Here is a 13,189-nt window from a genome sequence, read left to right as displayed (position 1 = left end):
CAGTAAATGTATTAAGTTAGCAGAGCATTGCACCCACTTGCAAATTGATGAATAACCCCTTAATTCCCAAAACGGTTTTTTATAAGCAGTAAAGAAAAAAACGTTTTTTAATACAGTCCAAACACCACTGTCACAGGTCTGCTGTGACTGATTACCTCCCTCAAAATGACTTTTGAAGTCCCTTAAGCTCTCTGGAGACGACCTGGTTCATGCAGAAAGAAGCAGGAAGATTAAGCCTAAATTTTTACTGCGTCAAAAAAGCGCTAAAATAGGCCCCTCCTACTCAATATTACAACATAGGGAGTTTCAGTTAACTGTTTCTATGCAGAAAAACCGGTCAGCCATGTGGAAAAAAAATTTTTTCCCCAATAAGTTTTATCACCAAAGTACCTCACAAAAGATTAAACATGCCAGTAAAATCGTTTTAAACCTCCTTTTGTTAAGAAGTATAAATTTCTATTGATAAGCCTGATACCAGTCCTCCTACTGCATTTAAGGCTTATAACAGCACTTCGGTATTAATAGCATTTTCTCAGTCAAGTTCCATTCCTTAGAAAATTACTTTACTGTATATATTTAAATCAGCCTGTTAACAGTCGCTTTCACTGTAATAAAGGCTTTACTTACATTACATTGGTATCAGCAGTATTTTCTTAGTCAATTCCATTCCTTAGAAAAATAATTTACTGCACATACCTCATCTGCAGGATTCCCCGCACGCTATTCCCTTTCTGAAAGTTACCCCACTCCTCAGGATGTGCGAGAACAGCCAGTGGATCTTAGTTACTTCTGCTAAGATCATAGAAAACGCAGGCAGATTCTTCTTCCAAACACTGCCTGAGAAATAAACAGCACATTCCGGTGCCATTTAAAATAACAAACTTTTGATTGAAGAAATAAACTAAGTATAAAAACACCACAGACTTCTCGCAACCTCCTATACTAGTTGAGTTGCAAGAGAATGACTGAATATGACATGTGAGGGGAGGAGCTATATAGCAGCTCTGCTTGGGTGATCCTCTTGCAACTTCCTGTTGGGAAGGGAATATATTCCATAAGTAATGATGACCCGTGGACTGAATACACTTAACAAGAGAAATAGTACTCACTGGTACCATTTAAAAATAAAAAACTCTTGATTGAAGAATCTAAACTAACACCTCACTTTACCTCTTCCTATCACTAACACAGGCAAAGAGAATGATTGGGGTGGGAGGGAAGGGAGGAGCTATATATACAGCTCTGCTGTGGTGCTCTTTGCCTCCTCCTGCTGACCAGGAGGCGATATCCCATAAGTAAGGATGAAATCCGTGGACTCGTCATATCTTGTAAAAGAAATAAATAATTGATTAAATAAATAAAAAACAAATATGTCTCATAATTTTTTTACCATTTGAATGTCATACTGTGAGAATTTGAAAATAGGATTGGGACACAATTGCAAGGATAAGGAGGAAAATGTTGTTAATTATGTTATTTAGTTACAATGCATTTGCAAGATCGTTCCCATGTGATATCACCAAAGTTGTAAACAAATCAACAGAAACCTAACTTACCCTTTTCATATAAATCAACTGCACAATTCTAAAGATGTAGACTTCAACAGTAGGTAACATGTATGCTTGCACAATCTTTAAAGCATCCTCCAAAGATGTAGATGCATCTTGCTTAAGAATATACTTTACCAAACCCTGAAAGAAAGAAAAAATGCAATTACGTTTCTTCATTTTGCTTTTGTTTTTTAGTTCTTATTAAGACTAAGTTTCTTCCTCAAACATTTTTTAATCAACCATTAACTAAAGAAAAAAAAAATACATATTTAACTATATCCCAAAGCAGGAATGAAAGGAAACGGCTTAATATTTTAAAAACAGAATTTATGTTTACCTGATAAATTTCTTTCTCCAACGGTGTGTCCGGTCCACGGCGTCATCCTTACTTGTGGGATATTCTCTTCCCCAACAGGAAATGGCAAAGAGCCCAGCAAAGCTGGTCACATGATCCCTCCTAGGCTCCGCCTACCCCAGTCATTCGACCGACGTTAAGGAGGAATATTTGCATAGGAGAAACCATATGGTACCGTGGTGACTGTAGTTAAAGAAAATAAAATATCAGACCTGATTAAAAAAACCAGGGCGGGCCGTGGACCGGACACACCGTTGGAGAAAGAAATTTATCAGGTAAACATAAATTCTGTTTTCTCCAACATAGGTGTGTCCGGTCCACGGCGTCATCCTTACTTGTGGGAACCAATACCAAAGCTTTAGGACACGGATGAAGGGAGGGAGCAAATCAGGTCACCTAAATGGAAGGCACCACGGCTTGCAAAACCTTTCTCCCAAAAATAGCCTCAGAAGAAGCAAAAGTATCAAACTTGTAAAATTTGGTAAAAGTGTGCAGTGAAGACCAAGTCGCTGCCCTACATATCTGATCAACAGAAGCCTCGTTCTTGAAGGCCCATGTGGAAGCCACAGCCCTAGTGGAATGAGCTGTGATTCTTTCGGGAGGCTGCCGTCCGGCAGTCTCGTAAGCCAATCTGATGATGCTTTTAATCCAAAAAGAGAGAGAGGTAGAAGTTGCTTTTTGACCTCTCCTTTTACCTGAATAAACAACAAACAAGGAAGATGTTTGTCTAAAATCCTTTGTAGCATCTAAATAGAATTTTAGAGCGCGAACAACATCCAAATTGTGCAACAAACGTTCCTTCTTTGAAACTGGTTTTGGACACAGAGAAGGTACGATAATCTCCTGGTTAATGTTTTTGTTAGAAACAACTTTTGGAAGAAAACCAGGTTTAGTACGTAAAACCACCTTATCTGCATGGAACACCAGATAAGGAGGAGAACACTGCAGAGCAGATAATTCTGAGACTCTTCTAGCAGAAGAAATCGCAACTAAAAACAAAACTTTCCAAGATAATAACTTAATATCAACGGAATGTAAGGGTTCAAACGGAACCCCCTGAAGAACTGAAAGAACTAAATTGAGACTCCAAGGAGGAGTCAAAGGTTTGTAAACAGGCTTGATTCTAACCAGAGCCTGAACAAAGGCTTGAACATCTGGCACAGCTGCCAGCTTTTTGTGAAGTAATACCGACAAGGCAGAAATCTGTCCCTTCAGGGAACTTGCAGATAATCCTTTTTCCAATCCTTCTTGAAGGAAGGATAGAATCCTAGGAATCTTAACCTTGTCCCAAGGGAATCCTTTAGATTCACACCAACAGATATATTTTTTCCAAATTTTGTGGTAAATCTTTCTAGTCACAGGCTTTCTGGCCTGAACAAGAGTATCGATAACAGAATCTGAGAATCCTCGCTTCGATAAAATCAAGCGTTCAATCTCCAAGCAGTCAGCTGGAGTGAAACCAGATTCGGATGTTCGAACGGACCCTGAACAAGAAGGTCTCGTCTCAAAGGTAGCTTCCAAGGTGGAGCCGATGACATATTCACCAGATCTGCATACCAAGTCCTGCGTGGCCACGCAGGAGCTATCAAGATCACCGACGCCCTCTCCTGCTTGATCCTGGCTATCAGCCTGGGGATGAGAGGAAATGGCGGGAACACATAAGCTAGTTTGAAGGTCCAAGGTGCTACTAGTGCATCCACTAGAGCCGCCTTGGGATCCCTGGATCTGGCCCCGTAGCAAGGAACTTTGAAGTTCTGACGAGAGGCCATCAGATCCATGTCTGGAATGCCCCACAGGTGAGTGACTTGGGCAAAGATTTCCGGATGGAGTTCCCACTCCCCCGGATGCAATGTCTGCCGACTCAGAAAATCCGCTTCCCAATTTTCCACTCCTGGGATGTGGATAGCAGACAGGTGGCAGGAGTGAGACTCCGCCCAAAGAATAATTTTGGTTACTTCTTCCATCGCTAGGGAACTCCTTGTTCCCCCCTGATGGTTGATGTACGCAACAGTCGTCATGTTGTCTGATTGAAACCGTATGAACCTGGTCCTCGCAAGCTGGGGCCAGGCCTGGAGAGCATTGAATATCGCTCTCAGTTCCAGAATATTTATCGGTAGAAGATATTCTTCCCGAGACCAAAGACCCTGAGCTTTCAGGGATCCCCAGACCGCGCCCCAGCCTATCAGACTGGCGTCGGTCGTGACAATGACCCACTCTGGTCTGTGGAACATCATCCCTTGAGACAGATTGTCCAGGGACAGCCACCAACGGAGTGAGTCTCTGGTTCTCTGATTTACTTGTATCTTCGGAGACAAGTCTGTATAGTCCCCATTCCACTGACTGAGCATGCACAGTTGTAATGGTCTTAGATGAATGCGCGCAAAAGGAACTATGTCCATCGCCGCCACCATCAACCCGATCACTTCCATGCACTGAGCTATGGAAGGAAGAGGAACGGAATGAAGTATCCGACAAGAGTCCAGAAGCTTTGTTTTTCTGGCCTCTGTTAGAAAGATCCTCATTTCTAAGGAGTCTATAATTGTTCCCAAGAAGGGAACCCTTGTTGACGGGGATAGAGAACTCTTTTCCACGTTCACTTTCCAGCCGTGAGATCTGAGAAAGGCCAGGACAATGTCCGTGTGAGCCTTTGCTTGAGGAAGGGACGACGCTTGAATCAGAATGTCGTCCAGGTAAGGTACTACTGCAATGCCCCTTGGTCTTAGCACCGCTAGAAGGGACCCTAGTACCTTTGTGAAAATCCTTGGAGCAGTGGCTAATCCGAAAGGAAGCGCCACGAACTGGTAATGTTTGTCCAGGAATGCAAACCTTAGGAACCGATGATGTTCCTTGTGGATAGGAATATGTAGATACGCATCCTTTAAATCCACCGTGGTCATGAATTGACCTTCCTGGATGGAAGGAAGGATAGTTCGAATGGTTTCCATCTTGAACGATGGGACCTTGAGAAATTTGTTTAAGATCTTGAGATCTAGGATTGGTCTGAACGTTCCCTCTTTTTTGGGAACTATGAACAGATTGGAGTAGAACCCCATCCCTTGTTCTCTTAATGGAACAGGATGAATCACTCCCATTTTTAACAGGTCTTCTACACAATGTAAGAACGCCTGTCTTTTTATGTGGTCTGAAGACAACTGCGACCTGTGGAACCTCCCCCTTGGGGGAAGTCCCTTGAATTCCAGAAGATAACCCTGGGAGACTATTTCTAGCGCCCAAGGATCCAGAACATCTCTTGCCCAAGCCTGAGCGAAGAGAGAGAGTCTGCCCCCCACCAGATCCGGTCCCGGATCGGGGGCCAATATTTCATGCTGTCTTGGTAGCAGTGGCAGGTTTCTTGGCCTGCTTTCCCTTGTTCCAGCCTTGCATTGGTCTCCAAGCTGGCTTGGCCTGAGAAGTATTACCCTCTTGCTTAGAGGACGTAGCACCTTGGGTTGGTCCGTTTTTACGAAAGGGACGAAAATTAGGTCTATTTTTTGCCTTGAAAGGCCGATCCTGAGGAAGGGCGTGGCCCTTACCCCCAGTGATATCAGAGATAATCTCTTTCAAGTCAGGACCAAACAACGTTTTCCCCTTGAAAGGAATGTTTAGTAGCTTGTTCTTGGAAGACGCATCAGCCGACCAAGATTTCAACCAAAGCGCTCTGCGCGCCACAATAGCAAACCCAGAGTTCTTAGCCGCTAACTTAGCCAATTGCAAAGAGGCGTCTAGAGTGAAAGAATTAGCCAATTTGAGAGCATTGATTCTGTCCATAATCTCCTCATAAGGAGGAGAGTCACTATCGAGCACCTTAAGCAGTTCATCAAACCAGAAATATGCGGCAGTAGTGACAGGGACAATGCATGAAATGGGTTGTAGAAGGTAACCCTGCTGAACAAACATCTTTTTAAGCAAACCTTCTAATTTTTTATCCATAGGATCTTTGAAAGCACAACTATCCTCTATGGGAATAGTGGTGCGTTTGTTTAAAGTAGAAACCGCTCCCTCGACCTTGGGGACTGACTGCCATAAGTCCTTTCTGGGGTCGACCATAGGAAACAATTTTTTAAATATGGGGGGAGGGACGAAAGGAATACCGGGCCTTTCCCATTCTTTATTAACAATGTCCGCCACCCGCTTGGGTATAGGAAAAGCTTCTGGGAGCCCCGGCACCTCTAGGAACTTGTCCATTTTACATAGTTTCTCTGGGATGACTAAATTTTCACAATCATCCAGAGTGGATAATACCTCCTTAAGCAAAATGCGGAGATGTTCCAATTTAAATTTAAATGTAATCACATCAGATTCAGCCTGCTGAGAAATGTTCCCTAAATCAGTAATTTCTCCCTCAGACAAAACCTCCCTGGCCCCCTCAGATTGGGTTAGGGGCCCTTCAGAGATATTAATATCAGCGTCGTCATGCTCTTCAGTAACTAAAACAGAGCAGCCACGCTTACGCTGACAAGGGTTCATTTTGGCTAAAATGTTTTTGACAGAATTATCCATTACAGCCGTTAATTGTTGCATAGTAAGGAGTATTGGCGCGCTAGATGTACTAGGGGCCTCCTGAGTGGGCAAGACTCGTGTAGACGAAGGAGGGAATGATGCAGTACCATGCTTACTCCCCTCACTAGAGGAATCATCTTGGGCATCATTGTCATTATCACATAAATCACATTTATTTAAATGAATAGGAATTCTGGCTTCCCCACATTCAGAACACAGTCTATCTGGTAGTTCAGACATGTTAAACAGGCATAAACTTGATCAGAAAGTACAAAAAACGTTTTAAAATAAAACCGTTACTGTCACTTTAAATTTTAAACTGAACACACTTTATTACTGCAATTGCGAAAAAACATGAAGGAATTGTTCAAAATTCACCAAATTTTCACCACAGCGTCTTAAAGCCTTGAAAATATTGCACACCAATTTTGGAAGCTTTAACCCTTAAAATAACGGAACCGGAGCCGTTTTAAGCTTTAAACCCCTTTACAGTCCCTGGTATCTGCTTTGCTGAGACCCAACCAAACCCAAAGGGGAATACGATACCAAATGACGCCTTCAGAAGTCTTTTATAAGTATCAGAGCTCCTCTCACATGCGACTGCATGCCATGCCTCTCAAAAACAAGTGCGCAACACCGGCGCGAAAATGAGACTCTGCCTATGCTTTGGGAAAGCCCCTAAAGAATAAGGTGTCTAAAACAGTGCCTGCCGATATTATTATATCAAAATACCCAGATAAAATGATTCCTCAAGGCTAAATATGTGTTAATAATCAATCGATTTAGCCCAGAAAAAGTCTACAGTTTAAATAAGCCCTTGTGAAGCCCTTATTTACAATCGTAATAAACATGGCTTACCGGATCCCATAGGGAAAATGACAGCTTCCAGCATTACATCGTCTTGTTAGAATGTGTCATACCTCAAGCAGCAAGGGACTGCAAACTGTTCCCCCAACTGAAGTTAATTGCTCTCAACAGTCCTGTGTGGAACAGCCATGGATTTTAGTTACGGTTGCTAAAATCATTTTCCTCATACAAACAGAATTCTTCATCTCTTTTCTGTTTCTGAGTAAATAGTACGTACCAGCACTATTTGAAAATAACAAACTCTTGATTGAATAATGAAAAACTACAGTTAAACACTAAAAAACTCTAAGCCATCTCCGTGGAGATGTTGCCTGTACAACGGCAAAGAGAATGACTGGGGTAGGCGGAGCCTAGGAGGGATCATGTGACCAGCTTTGCTGGGCTCTTTGCCATTTCCTGTTGGGGAAGAGAATATCCCACAAGTAAGGATGACGCCGTGGACCGGACACACCTATGTTGGAGAAATGTGTAGTAAATTATCAAATTATTTATGCAAAACTATACAATTTTTAGTGACGTCAAGGTTATTTTACTCAAATATGTTAATGAGGAATTATATCTTTGACATAAGGAATAAAGTGTACAAGGCACACCAATTCTATGTAGATCACAGATATTGAATGTAAAATAATTGCAGTAATGCACACTATCTGTACAGTCATTAAGAAGATATATCACCTGTGCAGCTGCAAGCATGCAGGAGTATGCCTGCATTGTCAGCAAGATCATGGGTCTACCACCCATGATTTTGCCTGATACGTCAGTACAGAAAGAGCTTTTGAAGAGGGTTCTATACTTCCCTCCATATTTCTATACTTTAAAAACAGTATTTAAAGCAACTTAAACACTACATTACAAACATAAAACAAATTAAACACACATACTTATATGGGTGTATATGTTAAAAACATAAAACTACTCTTTTAAATTGCTGAAGATACAGCTGCCTCAACGTCTTTCAAATGCCCTCAGAAAGCATGAACGCATGATTTAGTCCCGTATGGAATCTGATATAGCTATTGACAAAACCTATGTGTTTCCGATCAAGTTGCTATGTACTGTATAGATTAGCAATAACACTACTATAATGTCTAAGTTAACAAATCTATAAATGGATTGTTATATATATATATATATATATATATATATATATATATATATATATATATATAAAAAAAAATACAACACACAAAGTCCAGTACTCACTCACAAGCTCTCAGCTAGGATTAAAAGCAAAACTGGAAGAGTTAGTTACCACATTTGGCCAAATGGTACAAGCCCAGGTACCACGTCAAGGTCTCTTCCACATACCTGAGTCCTTAATACAGCCACACAACTGCAGCCATGCACACAAATGCAATCTATTAATCAAACAAAATGGGAACAGGTCAGGGTTCACAGACTTATGTGATCACCCTGGGCATAAGCAAAATCAGGAGAAAGGAATGCACATCCAGACTGGACCTGGAACACATCCTATGACTCATAAACAGGCTCAGCTTTGGTTGCTATCGCACTCACATAAATCTCCACTATTTACAGAGTCACAGGCAGTAAACCCCAGGCCTGCCAGGGTGCAAGTCCCTAGGGAGAATTACAGAAACAGACATACAACACACAAAGTCCAGTACTCACTCACAAGCTCTTAGCTAGGATTAAAAGCAAAACTGGAAGAGTTAATTACCACATTTGGCCAAATGGGACAAGCCCAGGTACCACGTCAAGGTATGTGTAATCATTTAGTCTGGAGCAATTCCTGCTAATCCTAGTAAACTGGCTCTTAGGATTATTTTGTATACATTTATTGTCCGCTCTTTGCATGTAGCAAACCATTGCTATAAACATTTTTTCTATAATTTTTAGTAAGAATTATTTTCTATAAAAATGCTTAAATCAAGAAATTCAATACATTGTGGTTGAATATTACTGACCAATTTTACATTACACACAGAATTTAAATATTCTATAAATCTTTCTGCTTCAGTTACAGAGCTGTCCCAAATCATGAACACGTCATCAATGAAGCATTTGTAGAAAATTAAATGGTTTTTATATTCTTCATTATCATTCCAAATAAAATTCTCTTCAAACAACCCCATGAAAAGATTTGTGTATGATGGGGCAAATTTTGTCCCCATCCCCATGGTATTTTTAGGTATAGGTTTTTAAATAGGTTAAAATATTATGTTGTATAATAGATTTTTAAAATGTAATATGTGTTTTATGTATTATTATATTGCATATTGAATTGTTGTTAATGTTTTGTAATTGGATAGAGCTAAGTAGCTGGATTGTATTTATATTGTAACCATATTGTAGCAGGGTAATATGTGGCCAGTTCAATTTGATCTATATATGTGATTTTGACGTGTTATTTCCTTTATAGACATTAGATGGCAGTATTATCCCATTAGAATAAATATTAGTTCTTGGTCCGCATTCAGTACTCTTGAGAAATCCGCCAGAGGGGGCGGAGAAACACGTTGAGGCTCTGAATGCTGGACACTTAGTTACGTTTGAAGTAAGAGGTGTGATACTGACAGCGTGGTGAAAGAGACCGGGTGGTGACGTCAAACGCCGGATTGGGTTAGATTATTTAGAAAGATCTGGACGCTGGAACCCTCTTCAAAGTACTGCTACAAGTTTACACTTGTGACATGCCATTTTAACTGTGACACTTGTGAGTAGTTCGAATTGTGTGAATATAATAAATCGTTTAATCGGATCTCACACTATCCTGAGGTCCTTTCTTTTGCGCTTTAGATCCTGCTGCTCTTGATTATTTGCCAGCTGTGAAACAAACAGCCAACCCCCTGTGAGCTGCATTTCTAAGGCTGCTGGAATAAAGTGTGTCTCACGGAATTGCTTTTGGGATACGTTTATGACATATCCTATATTGGATTCATTGGACTGACTGAATTATTTCTACTTTCTCAAATTAAGACTGTTATAGTGTTTTGTTTATATTTACATTAGAAACAGTATATTGATTTACCCCATCTCTCATACTAAAAGAGGACTGTAGCACTTCTGTGTGTGATTGATATATATATATATATATATATATATATATATACACACACACACACATATATATATACATATATATATATATATATATATATATATATATATACACACACATTTTTTAAATGGTTTGTGCATTAACTTTTTATGACCATGCCCCCCCCCCAGGAACGCCCCCACACACACCCTCCCTCCGCCGGCGACCGATGTGATCTCTATCCATGTTGTGCAATTAAGCCAGGAGAGGCAGTGAGCCGTTAAGTGTTAATAGCTCACTATCAGCTAGTGCCACCCAGTGGTAGTTCTTGCAGGCCCATAAAATGCTCCAAAGAGGAGGTTCTCCAAATCGCCTCTATGATGGAGCTAATTTAGCCAAATTAGCCAATCAGCTATCAGTGCTGCTGGGGGGCATGCCGGGCATGGACGTGAGTGACATTGGACTCACTGATACTGGCGCAGGCGGGAACTAACTAAAGAAGCAGGAGAGAGCTGCTGCTACCGAGCCGACTCATGTGGGTGTGACATCGTCATGAGAGTGAGAGACTGGGGCCTTCTGATAGTGAGTCTGACAATTTTAAACTACTACCGCCGCTATCTGCTCCCTGTTAGGACCTGCAGTTGCTATAGAATGTACTATCTGCATGCTGCAGTTCCTACCAGGGCAGAGCACTTAGAGTCCTGTCAGTCACGGAGTCCTGGCCTCAGGCTCACACTACTCGCACAAAAAACAACTAGTATCTAAACAACACACACAGGCAGTATGTGCCACGGCCAGCCAAGTGTATTCAAAATAATGTGGACCGGACTGATAGCAGTGCTAGTGCAGCACGCTACCTAATCACATCTCACTCTTAGCTAGTGCTTGCTAGTACTGTAACTGTACTATTTACCCATACCCACATTGTCCCACTCCAACTTAGCAAAGGCAGGCACTTTTTTTTATTGTAAGTCTGTGTGGATGATGAGACTGAGTGTGACACTCACAGTCTCATCATCCACACAGACTTGCAATAAAAAAAAAAAGTGCCTGCCTTGGCTAAGTTGTAGTGTGACAATGTGGGTATGGGTAAATAGTACAGTTATAGTTCTAGCAAGCACTAGCTAAGAGTGAGATGTGATTAGGTAGTGCGCTGCACTAGCACAGCTATCAGTCCGGTCCACATTAGTTTGAATACACTTGGCCGGCGGTGGCACATACTGCCTGTGTGTGTGTAACTTATGTGTCACCTTCTGCAACAGCAAACTGTGAGCTCTGCCTTTTATTGTTTTATTTTGTATTGTTCTCCTTATACCTACTGTTCTGTTGTTTAGAACGTTCTTTTTTGTGTGACTAGTACGTAAATGTAAAAAGAGAAGAACAGGATCGGCTTTTTGTGTTCCTGTCTCTTGCAAAATGAACTGATAGTCAACTCTGAGGACCTCTAGTGGTGTATTGCAGTACTGCATCTCAGTATTAAATTACAAAATGATGGTTCACCTTCTCTGAATCAGCAATTTGAGCTAGCAGTAACTTATTCTAAATGAATGCTACTAATGTTTTTTTTTCTTCTGTTATTGTTTGCAAAATGTACTTCTCATTTGTCTTGCTGCCATGTAACAAGCTGTTTTTCTGTCCACCTGTGTCCTCTCAATAAAAAAATATATATATTCTTGAGTGAAAATTAAAATCAGTTCAAGTTCTAAGTGATATAGCCTTTATTTGTGCAGATATAAGGTTTTAAATCAACCAAGAAAAGTGCCGGCAAGGGGAGCTTGTAATTTGTGCTATCTTAGCTTTCTAACTATACAGAGCCACCCAAATTCATAAGATATTCTGCAGTCTGAGACTAAAATAAGCAGGCCATAGCAGCTGATTCAACTAATATTTTTGTTCATATCATCTTTGGTTATGAAGGTCTCTCATTCAAAGAGACACTAATTTAAATGCTCACTCAGTATCCACCCCTACATCTTCCCTCCACCACCGTACACACATACAGAATACTTTTGATCAGTCCAATATAGAAATGGAAAGCACAGAACAGCCCATTTGTGAACTTAGAGGCTGCATATTTGACCATCTGATTGATGTAAAATCATGTTCATGACAAAGACTAACAGATGATGAAAAAAGCAAGGGGGACCAGTGTATGACACTTTCATTGTTGGCATCTTTAAAAAAAAAAAATGCCTAAATATGTTTTACACATTTCAGTAAATAGTTATCATTACTAAATCCACATGAAACGTGTTGCATCTTAAAAGAGCATTTTAAAATGGATTATTATTATGTTTTAATTAAGTGAAAAAGTGACGTTCCATGCTTTTTATATTCATGGAGGTGTGTTCCTGTCAACCAATGGCATTGGAGAATTTCCTTATCAACCAATGCCATAAGCAGTGCAAAAACAAGATTTTCCTGTTTCAATATCAATTTGAGTAACAAATTTTCTTTCAAAAGATAGCTCCCTCTAGTTCAAAATAAAACTGCTTTTATCTGCTGGTAATGGATCTTTATTTAAGATATATAAATTACTTTAATACATGCTTTTATCTGCTGGTATTGGAGCTGTATTTGAGATATGCATTACTTTACTACATGCATTTATCTTATGCCATTGGAGCTGTATATGAGATATGAATTACTTTACTACATGGTTTTATCTGCTGGCATTGGTGTATGCACCATTTTAACTATATATAGCAATCACTTGTTAGGCTGAAAGTAATGCAAGGGCAGTTTGTGTATGCTCCATTGAGCAGGGCTGCATACAATGTATTTTCCAGCTTGTCACACACATAATAGGAAACTAGGAGTGGATATGTGGAACCTGTTAGTATGGTAAATTATTTTTATTTTATTTACATATCATGTGTATCATTCTAATTGCTGAGTAACTGGTACTGTGCC

The 13,189-nt window shown here is 40.4% G+C and overlaps 1 protein-coding gene across 1 annotated transcript in view; it reads right to left on the bottom strand.

The window, feature by feature from the left end:
* The window catches only part of KNTC1 (kinetochore associated 1), a 1,377,837-nt gene that overhangs the window by 907,282 nt on the left and 457,366 nt on the right, over positions 1–13,189 (bottom strand). Inside the window, exon 30 of the mRNA XM_053701768.1 lies at positions 1,557–1,691. Within this exon, the coding sequence (XP_053557743.1) occupies positions 1,557–1,691 (135 nt within the window). The remainder of the gene's footprint in view (positions 1–1,556; positions 1,692–13,189) is intronic.

Source organism: Bombina bombina, chromosome 2 (genome assembly GCF_027579735.1).
Source record: "Bombina bombina isolate aBomBom1 chromosome 2, aBomBom1.pri, whole genome shotgun sequence".
NCBI classification, from domain to species: Eukaryota; Metazoa; Chordata; class Amphibia; order Anura; family Bombinatoridae; genus Bombina; species Bombina bombina.
Note: the sequence above shows the minus strand (reverse complement) of the source record. Positions and strands in the feature narration are given on the sequence as shown.